Genomic DNA, 17,197 nt, shown 5'->3' with positions numbered 1-17,197 from the left:
GTTGCCGTGTACGGGTCTCCGGAGCAGGCACCTGGTTCATCCACCCATTCTGACAGCTGTTCATCAGCGATGAAGGCTGGACTTTACGTGCCGATACCACAACTAGGTGTCCACTGAATGGCAACAGGTGAGCTTTTCAGATGAATCAAGTTTTGTGCTCCATCAGACAGATGCCCATTGGCATGTATGGTCTGAAATCAAACACCCTGCAGCAATCGATGGACGGGTTCGGGGTGTAGGAGGGAGCATTATGGTCTGGGGAATGTTTTCGTGGCATTCCTTGGGTGATCTCATCATTCTGGAAGGCACAGCGGATCAACATAAGTATGCATCTATCTGTGTGGACCATATTCAGACTTTTGATAGGGAATCACATTAATGTGATTGGATAGTGTAGTTCCTACCTGTGAGAGGTGGACAAGCTGAGATATATTCAGTATCTCCTATCATAGCAATGGAAGTGACACACAGTGACCAATATGTGACTTTGAAATTCTGCTTTCAGCTCGACAAATTTTCAGCTGAGGCCTATGCATTGTTACAGAAGCCTATGGAGAGGATATTCTTCCCTACAGCATAGCTCAAAGAAAGTTTAAATTGTTGAAAGAGGGAAGACGGTCAATTTCAAAGGAAGGTAGGCCCGACGATCCAGTTACTGTTCAGCAAAAGAGGACATCGACACCACTGCTTCGTTGTGAGAGAGGATCAATGAATACTCTCTAGAATATTGGAAATTTCATTGGGTGCCATTCACCAGTTGGCGACAAACAATTTACACTTGGGACACATTTTTGTGTGGTGGGTTCCAAGGCTACTAATTCTTGGGAAAAAAAGGACATTTGCTTGTGGGTGTGCATGCAGTTGAAGTTAATGTTAGAGGAAGATCCATAGTTACTTTCAAAGATGATCACTGCTGATGATCACTGCTGATGAAAAGTGCCTACATCATTTTGATCCTGAGAGCAAACAGTAAAGGTCAGTGAGGAAAAGGATTGGTTGCTTCTGCTGGGAAAGTTATGATAATCTTATTTTTTGCTTTTTGTGGAATGATTTATCAGCATGTTGTACTTACACATACATCAATAACTGTACAGTACTTTGGGGATGTCCTGGATGCTGCACCAAGATAATACACGTCTGCATACTGCAAATGTTTTGACTGAGTTTCTTGCAAAAATCAATGTGAAGTGCACCCCTCACCCTTCCTACAGCCTTCTGTAACCTGAAGAAACACCTTTGTGGAAGCAATTTCTCATCACCAGAAGAGAAAGTGAAGGCTGTGGAGGTGATTCTGAAGGCACTTTTTGAGAAGTGGTTTCCAGTATTTTTTTGCAGACTAACAGAAACACTGGGTCAAGTGTGTCATATCTGAAGGAGACTGTTTTGATAAGGACCATCAAAATTATGAGGGGCAGTAAAGGTATGTTCTAAAAAAAAGTATGATCAATTTTTATTGAATAGCCCTTGTACTTGTGAAGATCCAGTGGCTCCCTTGTGGCAGTTTACAGCTGCACATGGAGCTCCATGGATATAATCAGTGCCAGTTTGATTTTAGGAACTGAAAAATTTTTGAAGATGTGGTCAAGAATGAGACCAAAACAATACGCATGTAGTAAAAAACATGCAGTTGCAATATTAATTTTCATAGTTAGGAGCATTCGACAATTCATGGTGGCCAGAGTTATTTCTGCATATGTGAGAGCTACAGACACCCAATGTCTGTACTACAGCTTTACTGATTATTGCAGTGGTAGAGCTGTGGAATGGTCAGAAGAGGAATAAAAATTATAAGGTGTGCCAGCAGGGGTCAGTTTGCAGGGTAGTATTTTGGGATTTGGCAATCAACCCTGTCTTGTACCTGTTGGAAGATGTCCAAGTCAATCGGGTGATAGGATTTTCTGACAATATCTTCACTCTGGTGTAGGTGATCTCAAGAACTGAGATGGACGTAATGGCAATAAGGTTCTCTCCAACATTCTTCAGTGGTATGTAGAAAATAAATGAACTATAGCTCTACTTGAAACTGTGTACATACTCTTAAAAGGTCAGTGTCTTTTCCTAGAAATACTACAGTTAAATTAGAAAACATCTAATCACGAGGTCAACAGTCACATGGTACCTCTGAGGCTAGCTGGAAGAAAGGTGTAACTTCACACAACTGAGACTGACTGCCAAACACTAAGCAAGCAACATTGTGCACAAAATTGCCTGCACCTCTACAACTAACTAAAAGCTACTGCTGCATATGTTCAAGACATATCGCAATTTCATGCCCACATTGTGGTTAAGGGTCTGGGCATACAGGCTTCTGTGTGTGGAATAGGCAAATTGGGGATTTGTACAGAGGGAATGTGCTCCTCAAAGGGGTTTTGGTATCATACAAACCAATGCTTTGTGGTTGATCCTCAGGACTTACCCAGCAAATGTTGTGGAAAGATGATGTATGGCCTCATACTAGCTACATTAAGGGGGTTTCACAGAAGCCCAAGATATCACAGAACAAAGAGTAGCAAGCATGGCTCAACTCCTGAACAGGTGAATGTGCGGCAGCGTACCGGCGACAACAGTGAATGGGGCCAAAGAGAACTTTTCCCCGTTATTTGTGAACATCCTTGACTGAAAAACCTCAGGCAGGGCATGGTATATTACTTACATGAGACATGGCTCATGTGCAGTTTATCTGTACAGATTCAACAGGAAAGACTGTTACATATGTCATTTTGGTCATATAGGATCATTTGAGTACATCATATTTAACTGTCACAACTTATATTCTGTTCAATGTACTTATTGAAACAAAACCTTTCGTTTATGAACTATTAAGGAATTATGAATGGTGATTGACAGTCATTTTTAGTGGCTTGCCATCACAATTTTTTATCTTAAATATCTTTGTGACTAATGCCCTTTCGGCATATTTATTATTTTATAAATGACACATAAGTACTGCTAGTCTTTCACGATGATTCTGTACTTATGCTCTGTATCATACATTTTTAGTCGTAATTCTGTGACCATTTTATAGACCATTCTTTGATTTAAATTCTGAGGAAGACACTCCTAGCAGTGCTGAAACCCGGTTAATTCATTAAAAATTGTGACCGAGGGCTATTTTCTTTCAATTGTAACTATTCACTGTCTCTGAATGTGCAGCCCTAATTACTAAGTCAGACAAAGGGTGCTATTTAGTTATTGCTTATAACTCTGAATATATTTAAAAAACATTAGATTTCTTTAACTAAAATAATATTTCGGAACTGCACGAGGATCCGACTCCAGTTTTACAAAAAAAAGGTCAGGACAGCCATCAACAGTGCAAATTTCCTACTCAAACCATTTCAGAAGAAAATGCTCATTAATATGAACCCTCAGCCCCCAAAACTTTGGTCTCAATTTAAAATACACAAACATAATCATTCAATTTGCCCGATATCTAATAGTATGAATAGTGCATACCATGATCTGGCCAAATTTCTACATGAAACTCAGAGAGAATCATTCGTTTTTGTGAACAGTTTTTCTGTCCCAAATAGTCACACCTTCGTCCAAAAAATAAAAGATTTAGAATGCAGTTCGGACACCAAGTTAGTTTCTTTCAACATCAGAAACCTTTATACTAATGTCCCCGTACTCAAAACGCTTAGAATTGTAGAAAAAAATTTACGTCGGTTCAAAAAAGATATTTCAGATGAACAAATCACAGACTTCATGAATCTCATCTCAGTTGTAGTCAAGTTCAACTATTTCAAAATGGACATTTGTACCAGCAATCAGACGGTCTCGCTATATGAAATCCGTTAGCTAGTGTCCTTGCTGATATTTTCATCAACTCCCTAGAAGAAAATTTTTTTAATTGTTTTCCATCTGCGTCACTAGGCATTCTTTCATATTCCAGATACGTTGACGATATTCTAATCATCTACAAAGGACCCGCTGACGGTGTTGATCGTATCTTTAACCTATTCAATGATCTTCAAGAGAAAATTTCTTTCACTATCGAATTTGAAAATGAGGCCCGTCAATAAAACTTCCTTGACTTGATGCTTACCATAGAAACAAATAAAATTTCTTTGAGTATTTTTCGTAAAGTAACATATACCGACCAGATCGTTCCTGCATCTTCTACTCATCCACAATCACATAAAAAAGCCTTCTTTCAGTCTGCTGCTCACCAAGCCATTTCCATCCCACTTTCTAAAGAAAAGTTCAACAACGAAATCAATTTACTTAAAACAATAGCAGTTAACGAGTATAAACCTAACATAGTATAAGACATCCCCAAAAAGAAAACTGCTAAAATAATTACTATGCTAGGCACTTCTGTTATCGAGTCTAACTCAAAAAAATATTTCTCTATTCCTTTCATGGGGCCTATCTCTTTATCAGATCCAATGCATTCATGGTCTCTGAACGTGCAGCCATGTACAAAATTTTGCGGTTTTGAGTGTGTTCATACCCATCTACAGAAGGAGACATTAGTTCAGCAGATAAAACAAATATCAGGTCTAATATTTGTTCTCAGAATTCACATTTTCATTTCCCTTTTTATAATTGTGACTACTGAAATATTAACGCAGTTTGCTTTTAAATGTGATGAAACACCACAGTAACACATGTCTGACAAGAACAAGAAGTTATCAGTTTTGTTGCACATTATTGACAATTACAAATTTGGTCAATAGTCAGGAGTAATAATACATTACAGAAAAATGTGGTTTCTTAGATTAAAAATTTAACTTATTCTCAATGTGATCCTTTTTCGAGAGAGAAGGTTCCATCACTTCAGCACACTTCCATGTCTGCAAAATACACATCTACTGCTGCTGTAATCTGTACACTGAAGTGGAAAAGTTATCCAGTGAAAAACTACTTTTGAGTGAATATAAGAGGAAGGTACCAAATCTGATAAATATTGACACTGGGCCATTAACTCCTTAGCTTTAGCATTACATTACTGGGTCCTGGGTCCATCCTCCATCCACTTACTTACATGCATGTCCTGCCCATGTATTGTATTGTATTGTATTGTATTGTATTTTTATTGGTCCTGTTATCTACATAGCAGCTTATGCATGAGACATTGGACAAGTCAAGTTATAAATATACAGGCTGAAAGTCATTTCAAGGCATACATATTTAAGGTTACAGTAATACACTTTACACGTAAGTATTTATATAACACATTTCATAAATTTAAATATTCTTCAATGGAGTAAAAGCAGTGAGGCTGTAAATATGACTTTAGAGATTTTCCAAATGTATTGACCTCAGTGATAGCTTTTATGTTTTCAGGAAGTTTGTTATAAAGCTTAACTCCCATGTGAAAAGTACCTTTTTGGCACAGTGCTGTGCTGATTTGAGTCATATGTAAGTTTCTGTTTTGTCTGGTAAAGTGATCATGTATATCACAGTTTTTTTTTGCAGTCTCCAGTCCTTGCCTATTACATTTAATTTAAAGAACAAAAGCGTTTCCATAATGTATACACATGGTAATGGAGGAATACCAGATTCCTTAAACAGGGGTTTACAAGAGTCTCTAGGCTTGCACCCAAACAAGATTCTAATGGCCCTTTTTTTTGGTTAGCTGTTTTAGAGTTTCCCCAGAAGGTGACCCCATATCTGAGACGAGAATGAAAGTACGCATGATATGCATTCAATACTGTTTTCTCACTACAGCATGATTTTAATGAACAAAGAAGGTAACATATTTTACTCAGTTCTGCACTGAGATATTCAATATGCCTATTCCATCTGATGTTACTCTGCAGCCAAAGTCCTAAGAATTTGGTTTCAGTATTGTTACCAACTGGTTTGTCATTGATAGAGACTGATGGGATAAACATGTCCTTATGGAATTTTGGAGCAATGGTTTTCTTACTGTTTATTACAAGCTGATTACTCTGTGCCCAGCTGCTAAGTTATTTCGTGACCATGTTTACTGTCTGCTGTAACTGTTCATCGTCGTCACCTTTTAGTAGAATCGTGGTGTCATCTGCAAATGTGATTGTTTTGTGTGCATCAACATTTAAGCTTAGATCAATTATGTACAGAAGAAACAGAAGGGGTCCCATTACTGATCCTTGGGGTACACCACATTTAATTTGTTTATAGTCCGATAAGTGATTAGATACAGTTTTTAGTTCAATATTTGTGTGCTTGATGCTCACTGCCTGCTTATGATTAGTCAGGAAGTAACTGATCCACTTGTTGGACAGACCTCGAATACCATATCTTTCAAGCTTTGATAGCAGAATTTTATGGTCCACCATGTCAAAAGCTTTTGACAAGTCAATTTCATTTCATTTTCATTATTACATCTTCCATGTCACCTTGTTTCTTGATCCTCTCTTTCTTGGGATCTCAATATGAATCTCTCCGTCACTCGCTGAACAACTCTCAGTTTTGTAATTGTTTTTAGATTACGAATCGTGTTTCACTTCTAACATGAGATGTGATAATACACACAATTTGTGAATTTTCATTTTTGAAAATTTGCTTTTCAAAATCTCATTTACTTTACAGAAACAAGTCCCTACCTTATCTGCTCTTTTATTTATAACCTTTCCTGTCTCTACAGTCCATGTTTTCAACCACCAAAAGTACGACGACTCATCAACTGGTACTGCGAAGTAATTTTTATCTTATATTATTTGTTTTCATCGTGGTACTTACACATGATGTTAGTTTTATTATAAGTGATTTTCAAGCCTGCTTTCAAACTGACACTATCAGGTTTATTCATATGTTGCAGCAGCTTATCTGCACTAACAGCAAACAGTGCAACTTCTTAACAAAATAAAGGTGGTTCAGATATATTTTATGAGCACACATTCAGTCATGGTTTGCTCAGTGTAAGCGTATAAAAAGTTGCTCTGAGACTTAAGAAAATAGTTTCTAGTGTCATTAGAATATCCATGTCAGTCTCCTCTTTTCAAGTGCTGAATTTCTCACTATCCTAATGAAGTGTTACAGAAGGCTTAGCATTAATGTACATATTCTTCAGTATTCTAAGACTCTGTGTCTTGTTTTTCAAGCACTGTTAGTACAATTCTGTTTAACTGACTCCAAAGATTTTTCTGAATCTGTGAATCCCAGAAAAAGTTGTTATTCATCTCATTCACCTATTCTATCATTTCATGCTTGACTTGCGAGTAGTCCAATGTGCTATATCCATTTCTAAAGCCAACTTATTTGTTTGCTTCATTAAAATTCAATGCCTCTGTTGTATTGCTTTACCTTCAGCTTTTACCATTTATAATGATATTACACCATCCTCTCACGCTTTTCGTTTGTTCGTACTGTAAAATACTTTATACCCACGTCTTGTATTGCTTCTCTGATGTTATTATTTTCATGATCAGTTATCTGTTTGTGACTTACCTCTCAAACCATGCTAACATTTAAATAAGTCACCATGGAATGCTTGTGCAATTTTGTGTTTATTGTTAGTTACTATGCCATTTGTCATCTTAATTGATGAAATGTTTTATTTGTCAAACATAGGTCTGATTTTTGTATTCTTCATGTCATTCTTTTAAATAAATTTTTTGTCATATTACTATGGTATTTTCTCACATTTTCTCGAGAAAATTTTCAAATTGTATTTTTAATTCTGCGTATTATATCATGTTTCTGTTCTTTGTGCTTGACACTCTGCCATTTTTTCTAGTTTCCTCATCCCATTTGATATTTTCTTTTGCTTTCATCACATGTGCAGAACCCTTTGCTTTCTGCAAGTTAAGTAGTTGACTTTATCATCTGTGCTTGTACTGTTTTCACTTTTCTAATATGCTCCTGTACAGTCTTCACTTTTCTATTATGTGAAACACGTTCCTTATTTTAATATGATACATTTCCTTTTTTAAAATATGATCCTGGATAGTATACAGCTACATTTTTCTGGTGTTAACAGCTGAATTGGATGAAGGATTAAATGGTGTGGATCGGAAAATAAAGGTGATAGTGTGGAGATAGAGGAGGGGGTGACTGAGGGCTGGTAAGGAAAGACATCAAGGAAACAAAATATGAATGTGGCATCAGTGGTTTATTGTGGTGCAGGAAGGGAAGTTGCATGGTGGATATGATTAGGTGGAAGGGTGGATTGAGGGGAAGAGATTGAAAAAAAACGATGACTACAATTACAGAAAGTTAGAGTGTAAATTAGTGGGCTGAAGTTAGGAGGAGGCCATGAAGTCAGGGATGGAGGCGAGTATGAAACAGGCAAGTGGATGTGGAGGCCAAGAGGTCTGCGGGAGCAAAGGATGTGTTATAAGGACAATTCTCATTTACATAATTCAGAGAATCTGCTACTGGGAGAGAATCAACACGGCACAAGTTGTGAGGCAACCATATAAAGTTGAGCATTGTGTTCTGCCCCTGGGTAGTTGCCCATGCCCTTGGTCGCAGTTGGCAGTGGCCTTAATTTGGGTGGCAACTGATTGGTGGTCAGGCCCACATAAAAGCATGTGCAAAAGGTAAAACAGAGTTGGTATATGAAATGATTGCTTACACATATGTCCCTTCCTCTTACAGGGTATATGACTGTGATGGGACTGGATGAGGGTGTGAAAAAGACTTGTTCTGCACTGGGGTATTCTGTGAAGGAGATGGGAATATATATGACATATGTATGGACAGAATGTTTTGTAGACTGCTTTGGCAGCATAGCAGTACTCTGAGAGAGACTGAAAGGATTGTGGGTAAGAAGTTCCTAATTTTTGAGCATGATGGTATCTAGGCAAAACCCTGGCAAAGGATGTGTTTAAATTGTTCCATCTGGTGTGATACTGAGTAATGAGGATGAAGGTGGCCAAGTTGTGGAGGAATGAGGACAGGGTGTCATGTCCCTGGCTCCAAATTGTGCAGTTATCAACAATGCAGCTGAACTAGCCAGGAATTCAGGATCTGAGTACTCTTGGTAGAGCACTTGCCTGCGAAAGGTAAAGGTGTTGATGTCGAGTCTTGGTCTGGCACGCAGTTTTAATCTGCCAGGAAGTTTCATATCAGCACACTCTCTGCTGCAGAGTGAAAATTTCATTCCGGAAACATCTCCTAGGCTGTGGCTTAGCCGTGTCTCTGCAATATCCTTTCTTCCAGGAGTGCTAGTCCTGCAAGTTTTGCAGGAGAAGGTACCTAAAAGCTCTCCTGTATTAGAATTCAACATTGTGACAAAATTTCAACACAGTCGATCAAGAACTTTTGGAGATTAACAATTTTGAACAAACTGACATTTACATTTTTATAACGTTTCCCTTTTATTAAATACATATTACTTATATGCAAGATGGAATTCCAGTAAGAATATAAAAACATGTGAGTATTTTGATGCAATTTGTGTCAAAAGTTCAAAGCTATTGGTCAAGAACTTTCAGAGATACATGCTTTTTAATGAACAAACATTTACATTTTTATTTACATAGATGTTTAGTTGTAAAACATATGAAGAGTAGATATTGTCCGTGTAGATAAATTTTATTTTTTAAACATTCTTTATTTTACAAAACTTCTTTGAAAACAGCAGTTATAATCTGATCATCATTTACTTCTTGGCTGTATGTTTCTTTAGCACAAACATAAATATCACTGAGTTTGCAAACTCGTAAAAAAGCCACATATAACTGTCCCTGTGAGAAAACAGGTTCTGGTAAATACAACTCTGCCCTCTGAAGTGTTTGACCGTTGGCTTTATTAGTGTTTATAACTAAGGCCAGTTTTATTGGGGATTGTTCCCTTACATCTGGAAAGGCGTGGTTGTATCAGAAGGTATTTGCAGGGTATGAGCACAGTTTTATCAGAGTTAATGAATTTAGCAGTGATGATGTACTTACTCACATAAGTGAGTTACCACTAATCTCTCACCATTAATGAATCCCCGATTAGCATTAAGACTTTTAATTAATGGAATAATAGCATTTTTCTTTGAAAACAAATGATGTGGTAAATCAGGCAGATTTAAAAAGTTCAAGAAATCTATGGAATACAATGGAATGTTCTTTTATTTCTTCAGTTTGGATAGAATCATAACTTGAGTAACCCTTTGCCTTTCCAGGTAAATAACACATTAATTGAGTGTTGTACTTGCAATCATGAACCATGGACCTTGCCATTGGTGGGGAGGCTTGCATGCGTCAACGATACAGATAGCTGTACCGTAGGTGCAACCACAATGGAGGGGTATCTGTTGAGAGGCCAGACAAACGTGTGGTTCCTGAAGAGGGGCAGCAGCCTTTTCAGTAGTTGCAGCGGCAATAGTCTGGATGATTGACTGATCTGGCCCTGTAACACTAACCAAAACGCCTTGCTGTTTTGGTACTGCGAACGGCTGAAAGCAAGGGGAAACTACAGCCATAATTTTTCCCGAGGGCATGTAGCTTTACTGTATGATTAAATGATGATGGCGTCCTCTTGGGTAAAATATTCTGGAGGTAAAACAGTCCCACATTCGAATCTCCGGACGGGGCCTACTCAAGAGGACATCGTCATCAGGAGAAAGAAAACTGGCATTCTACGGATCGGAGTGTGGAACGTCAGATCCCTTAATCGGGCAGGTAAGTTAGAAAATTTAAAAAGGGAAATGGATAGGTTAAAGTTAGATACAGTGGGAATTAGTGAAGTTTGGTGGCAGGAGGAAGAAGACTTTTGGTCAGGTGAATACAGGGTTATAAATACAAAATCAAATAGGGGTAATGCAGGAGTATGTTTAATAATGAATAAAAAAATAGGAGTGCGGGTAAGCTACTACAAACAGCATAGTGAACGCATTATTGTGGCCAAGATAGACACGAAGCCCACGCCTACTACAGTAGTACAAGTTTATATGCCAACTAGCTCTGCAGATGATGAAGAAGTCAATGAAATGTATGATGAGATAAAAGAAATTATTCAGGTAGTGAAGGGAGACGAAAATTTAATAGTCATAGGTGACTGTAATTCAAGAGTAGGAAAAGGAAGAGAAGGAAACGTAGTAGGTGAATACGGATAGGGGATAAGAAATGAAAGAGGAAGCCGTCTGGTAGAATTTTGCACAGAGCATAACTTAATCATAGCTAACACTTGGTTCAAAAACCACGAAAGAAGGTTGTATACATGGAAGAAGCCTGGAGATACTGACAGATTTCAGATAGATTATATAATGGTAAGACAGAAAATTAGGAACCAGGTTTTAAATTGTAAGACATTTCCAGGGGCAGAAGTGGACTCTGACCACAATCTATTAGTTATGAACTGTAAATTAAAACTGAAGAAACCGCAAAAAGGTGGGAATTTAAGGAGATGGGACCTGAAGGAACCAGAGGTTGTACAGAGTTGCAGGGAGAGCATAAAGGAACAATTGACAGGAATGGGGGGAAAGAAATCCAGTAGAAGAAGAATGGGTAACTTTGAGGAATGAAGTAGTGAAGGCAGCAGAGGACGCAGTAGGTAAAAAGACGAGGGCTAGTAGAAATCCTTGGGTAACAGAAGAGATACTGAATTTAATTCATGAAAGGAGAAAATACAAAAATGCAGTAAGTGAAGCAGGCAAAAAGGAATACAAACATCTCAAAAATGAGATCGACAGGAAGTGCAAAATGGCTAAGCAGGAATGGCTAGAAGACAAATGTAAGGATGTAGAGGCTTATCTCGTGAGGGGTAAGATAGGTACTGCCTACAGGAAAATTAAAGAGACCTTTGGAGAAAAGAGAACCACTTTTATGAATATCAAGAGCTCGGATGGAAACACAGTTCTAAGCAAAGGAGGGAAAGCAGAAAGGCGGAAGGAGTATATAGAGGGTCTATACGGGGGCGATGTTCTTGAGGACAGTATTATGGAAATGGAAGAGGAGGTAGATGAAGATGAAATGGGAGATACGATACTGCGTGAAGAGTTTGGCAGAGCACTGAAAGACCTAAGTCGAAACAAGGCCCCGGGAGTAGGCAACATTCCATTAGAACTACTGACAGCCTTGGGAGAGCCAGTCCTGACAAAACTCTACCATCTGGTGAGCAAGATGTATGAGACAGGCGAAATTCCCTCAGACTTCAAGAAGAATATAATAATTCCAATCCCAAAGAAAGCAGGTGTTGACAGATGTGAAAATTACCGAACTATCAGTTTAATAAGTCACAACTGCAAAATACTAACGCGAATTCTTTACAGACGAATGGAAAAACTGGTAGAAGCTGACCTCGGGGAAGATCAGTTTGGATTCCGTAGAAATGTTGGAACACGTGAGGCAATACTGACCCTACGACTTATCTTAGAAGAAAGATTAAGGAAAGGCAAAGCTACGTTTCTAGCATTTGTAGACTTAGAGAAAGCTTTTGACAATGTTGACTTGAATACTCTCTTTCAAATTCTGAAGGTGGCAGGGGTAAAACACAGGGAGCGAAAGGCTATTTACAATTTGTACAGAAACCAGATGGCCGTTATAAGAGTCGAGGGACATGAAAGGGAAGCAGTATTTGGGAAGGGAGTGAGACAGTGTTGTAGCCTCTCCCCGATGATATTCAATCTGTATATTGAGCAAGCAGTAAAGGAAACAAAAGAAAAGTTCGGAGTAGGTATTAAAATCCATGGAGAAGAAATAAAAAGTTTGAGGTCCGCCGATGACATTGTAATTCTGTCAGAGACAACAAAAGACTTGGAAGAGCAGTTGAATGGAATGGACAGTGTCTTGAAAGGAGGATATAAGATGAACATCAACAAAAGCAAAACGAGGATAATGGAATGTAGTCAAATTAAGTCGGATGATGCTGCGGGAATTATATTAGGAAATGAGACACTTAAAGTAGTAAATGAGTTTTGCTATTTGGGGAGCAAAATAACTGATGATGGTCGAAGTAGAGAGGATATAAAATGTAGACTGGCAATGGCAAGGAAAGTATTTCTGAAGAAGAGAAATTTGTTAACATTGAGTATTGGTTTAAGTGTCAGGAAGTCGTTTCTGAAAGTATTTGTATGGAGTGTAGCCATGTATGGAAGTGAAACATGGACGATGAATAGTTTGGACACGAAGAGAATAGAAGCTTTCGAAATGTGGTGTTACAGAAGAATGTTGAAGATTAAATGGGTAGATCACATAACTAATGAGGAGGTATTGAATAGAATTGGGGAGGAGTTTGTGGCACAACTTGAGTAGAAGAAGGGACCGGTTGGTAGGACATGTTCTGAGACATCAAGGGATCACCAATTTGGTACTGGAGGGCAGCGTGGAGGGTAAAAATCGTAGAGGGAGACTAAGAGATGAATACACTAAGTAGATTCAGAAGGATGTAGATTGCAGTAGGTACTGGGAGATGAAGAGGCTTGCACAGGATAGAGTAGCATGGAGAGCTGCATCAAACCAGTCTGAGGACTGAAGACCACAACAACAACAACTTGCAATCATTTATTGGACATGCAATCACCTCTAAATGGAATTGAGAAACATTTTGGTCATTGATTTCTTTGACATTGAATGTAGTGGTAATAAAATTGTCATAACTACAAAATAATGTTTAGGAGTTTTGATTGCTTCAGTGAAGTAACCAGTTTGATTATGTAAATCGCCATTACCACATTTAAGTAACCATTCAGTGAAAATGGGATCATCATTTGCCCTCATATTTTGAGCTAACTTTGGAATTTTAACATGAGGCAATAAGGGTACTGTTTAACTGTAGTTTCAACAATGGCTGTTGTACTGGCTTGTCTAATGAAGGGTAATACGTGACGGAAATCTCTACCAAACAGAATCATTTTGCCTCCATAAGCGAGATTATTATTCATGAGGTTCCTTAATGTCAATCGACAGTGCATAGCACATGTTTGGGAACCACTAAAATCTCATCCCAGAAGATGTGGTCAGAATCACAGAGAAGTTTTACATCCTTCGTGTGAGTGTGAATCGATGAGAGTGCTGTGTTCAAGATGAGTAGCTTGAAAATCATGTGTGGCATGTGTCCCCCAGGTAAGAGATGGGCAGCAAAAAACCTTGTTTTCATCTTGTCAAATATGACACAAAAATCTCACCCCAGAAGATGTGGTCAGAGTCACAGAGAAGTTTTACATCCTTTGTGTGAGTGTGAATCGATGAGAGTGCTGTGTTCAAGATGAGTAGCTTGAAAATCATGTGTGGCATGTGCCCCCAGGTAAGAGATGGGCAGCAAAAAACCTTGTTTTCATCTTGTCAAATGTGACACAAAGTTTTGTAGACAAATGTTTTACCGGTGTGTCCTGTCCATCAGTGAAGGAACTGTTAGAAATTTTATTTCTTATTGAATGTAAGACTTGTTCATGTGTTGCCTTTTGTTCTATATTTACCTTTTGGTAAGCTGTCTTGCCATTTGTATGGTCTTGTATGCTTGTGTTGTGTGACATTCACAACAGGGGTCACCAGGTTGAAATGTTGGCAAGATTTGCCATGATATGTAAAAACATTCTCCTATTCTAGCAGAGCGAGGTTGTAGGCATCAGGTAGCACATACTGTCTCTGAAAATCTTCTGAAAGTGCGTCCTGAAATGTTGTCCACAACTTAGGTATATTGACAGGAAAAAAAAGAATGAGAACAGAATATACAGATGATGGTGAAGAACCGTGATGTTTTCAAAATAATGTTTTTGACAAAAACAATAACTTTTAAACAATGTGTGTATTTTTCATCATTAGTGGTGAAAGAAGTATTGAAAATGATGGTTCAGTCATTAATTTTGGTTACGTAAAAAAAATAATGTTGAGAAATAACATAGATTATTCTCAGTACATAATTGTAATATATTTGTAGTGGGAACGGCAGAAGCAGCAGCAGTTGGTTCAACGGGCGTGGGTGGATCAGGTCAAGGAGCAGCAAGAGCTAAGAGCAAAGAGAGAGCAGGAAGAAATGGAAGCATTGCGTGAGCGAGAGGCTAAGCTTTTAGAAGAACAACGTAAGCAGGAGGAGCTGAAGGAGCTGAAGAGAAAGAAGGCTGAGTTGCTACAGCAGCAGCTGATGGAGCAGGTTGCTGTAATAAAGTAAGAAACATTATTTAATGTAAGCGGACAAATAAAATAACTGCTCACCAGGTGGCTGCAGGAGAACACACACATGAAATAAGGTTATACTCATGCAAGCTTTAGGAGCCAGTGGCTCCTCCTTCCGGCAGAAGGGTTGAAGGGGAAGGAAGAGGGGTAAATAAAAGGACTGGAGAGGTTTAGGAAAAGGGTGAGATTTCGGAAAAGTCACCCAGAACTGCAGGTCAGGGAGACTTATCAGACGGGATGAGAGGAAAAGAGGCTTTCCTTCTCATCCCGTTCAGTAAGCCGCCCCTGACCCGCAGTTCTGTGTGACTTTTTCTGAAATCTACACCTTTCCTTCACCCCTTTCACTCCCCTTCAACCCTTCTGCCGGAAGGAGGAACAATTGACTCTGAAAGCTTGCATAAGTATAACCTTCTTTGATGTGTGTGTTCTCCTGCCCCACTTAGTGAGTAGTTTTTTTTTTAAATCTGTCCAATTGCATTATATTGTCGTAAATTGGTTATTTTCATTGTTATAAGAAACAGTATGTATGGCATATGTTGCTGATCGTTATTGAAGCATTAATAAATACTGCCAACAGAGTATCTGCTGTTGTGACAAATATGTTACTAGTAGGCATTCTTTCTGTAAGGAATGCCCCCTTTTCCTGTGCTAGTCTACTTTTGATGTCTTCCTTGCTTTATCCATGACTTATTTTTTGCTTTGAAGGTAACATACTTCCGTAATTGTTCTATTTCGTGGTCCCAAATTTTGATGGTAAATTTTTCACTAATCATTACTTTTTTAGTTTCTGTATCAATAGACTGTCTTTCCATTCAGTGTCCTCACTTTCGTCATAAGATGATGGTAGTGTCATCAGCAAATCCCATCATTGATGTCCTTTTTGCATGAATTTTAATCCTACTCTTGAACCATTATTTTATTTCCAGCATTGCTTCTTTGATGTACAGATTGAGCAGTAGGAGAGAAAGACTATCCTTATCTTACATTCTGTTTAATATGAGCAATTTTTCTCAATCTTCCATCCTTACTATTGCTTGTTGGTTCAAATATGTATGGTATATTACCTGTCATTTCCTGTATTTTCACCAATTTTTCTGTGAATTCCAAACATCTTGCATTAATTTACATTGTCAAATATTTTTTCTTGGTTGATAGATCCTATAAATGTGTCCTGAGTTTTCTTAAGTCTTGTTTCCATTGTCAAGCACAACATCAGAACTGCATGTGGTGCCTTCACTTACACTAAAGCCATTCTGATCATCACCTAACAGATTCTCAGATATTTTCTCCATTCTTTTTGTCAGCAGTTCAGTTGCATGAACTGTTAAGCTGACTGTGAAATATTTTTTACACTTATCTGCCATTGCTATCTCCAGGATGGTATGGATGATATTTTTCTGGAAGTCCAATTGGATGTCTCTAGACTCGTGGGATATAATAGTTTTTTCATTGTTTTGTAAGCATGTTATTGGAAATTAACTTACACATGTCCTTCAGAAGTCAATATAAAAACACTTGCTGCCAACACATTTTATTGCATGATCTCCTCCATTACTGTTCACAGTATATGTAAAAGTGACAGTGGTACCTTCCAGAAAATCTGTTAATTACTTTTATGAAAAACCATATGTCTGCTTGTGTCTGTATGTGTGCAGATGGATGTGTGTGTGTGTGTGTGTGTGTGTGTGTGTGTGTGTGGGCGCGCGCGCGCGCGCGCGCTTGCGCAAGTGTATACCTGTCCATTTTTCCCCCTAAGGTCAGTCTTTTCGCTCCCGGGATTGGAATGACTCCTTACCCTCTCCCTTAAAACCCACATCCTTTCGTCTTTCCCTCTCCTTCCCTCCTTCCCTCTTTCCTGATGAAGCAACTGTGGGTTGCGAAAGCGTGAAATTTGTGTGTGTGTTTGTGTGTTTTTTATTGTGTCTATCTACCAGCACTTTCTCGTTTGGTAAGTCACAGCATCTTTGTTTTTTAATACATACATACTCTGTAAGCCATGGCAGAGTGTACCTTGTACCGCTGCTAATCATTCCCTTTTCTTTTCCACTGATAGGTGGAGTGAGGGAGGAATGACTTTGTCTATAGCTCCTTACAAGTCCATCATATGAAATTAAAACTAAGGGCCATAAAGGATGCTCCAAGACTAATGTAGATGATTGACAATTAAAGCAGAGATCTGGATTTCTTTATAATATATGTTAAAGACTTCAGCAGCTTTG

At 38.4% G+C, this 17,197-nt stretch overlaps 1 protein-coding gene across 10 annotated transcripts in view; it reads left to right on the top strand.

The window, feature by feature from the left end:
• LOC126419883 (trichoplein keratin filament-binding protein) overlaps positions 1-17,197 on the top strand; it is a 791,911-nt gene that overhangs the window by 675,096 nt on the left and 99,618 nt on the right. For all 10 annotated transcript variants that reach the window (XM_050087142.1, XM_050087143.1, XM_050087140.1 and 7 more), the window contains one exon: positions 14,743-14,969. In XM_050087142.1, coding sequence (XP_049943099.1) covers positions 14,743-14,969 — 227 coding nt within the window. The remainder of the gene's footprint in view (positions 1-14,742; positions 14,970-17,197) is intronic.

This window comes from Schistocerca serialis, chromosome 9 (assembly GCF_023864345.2).
Source record: "Schistocerca serialis cubense isolate TAMUIC-IGC-003099 chromosome 9, iqSchSeri2.2, whole genome shotgun sequence".
In the NCBI taxonomy this organism is placed as follows: Eukaryota; Metazoa; Arthropoda; class Insecta; order Orthoptera; family Acrididae; genus Schistocerca; species Schistocerca serialis.
The sequence above is the reverse complement of the archived record's forward strand: the minus strand, read 5'-3'. Positions and strand labels throughout refer to the sequence as shown.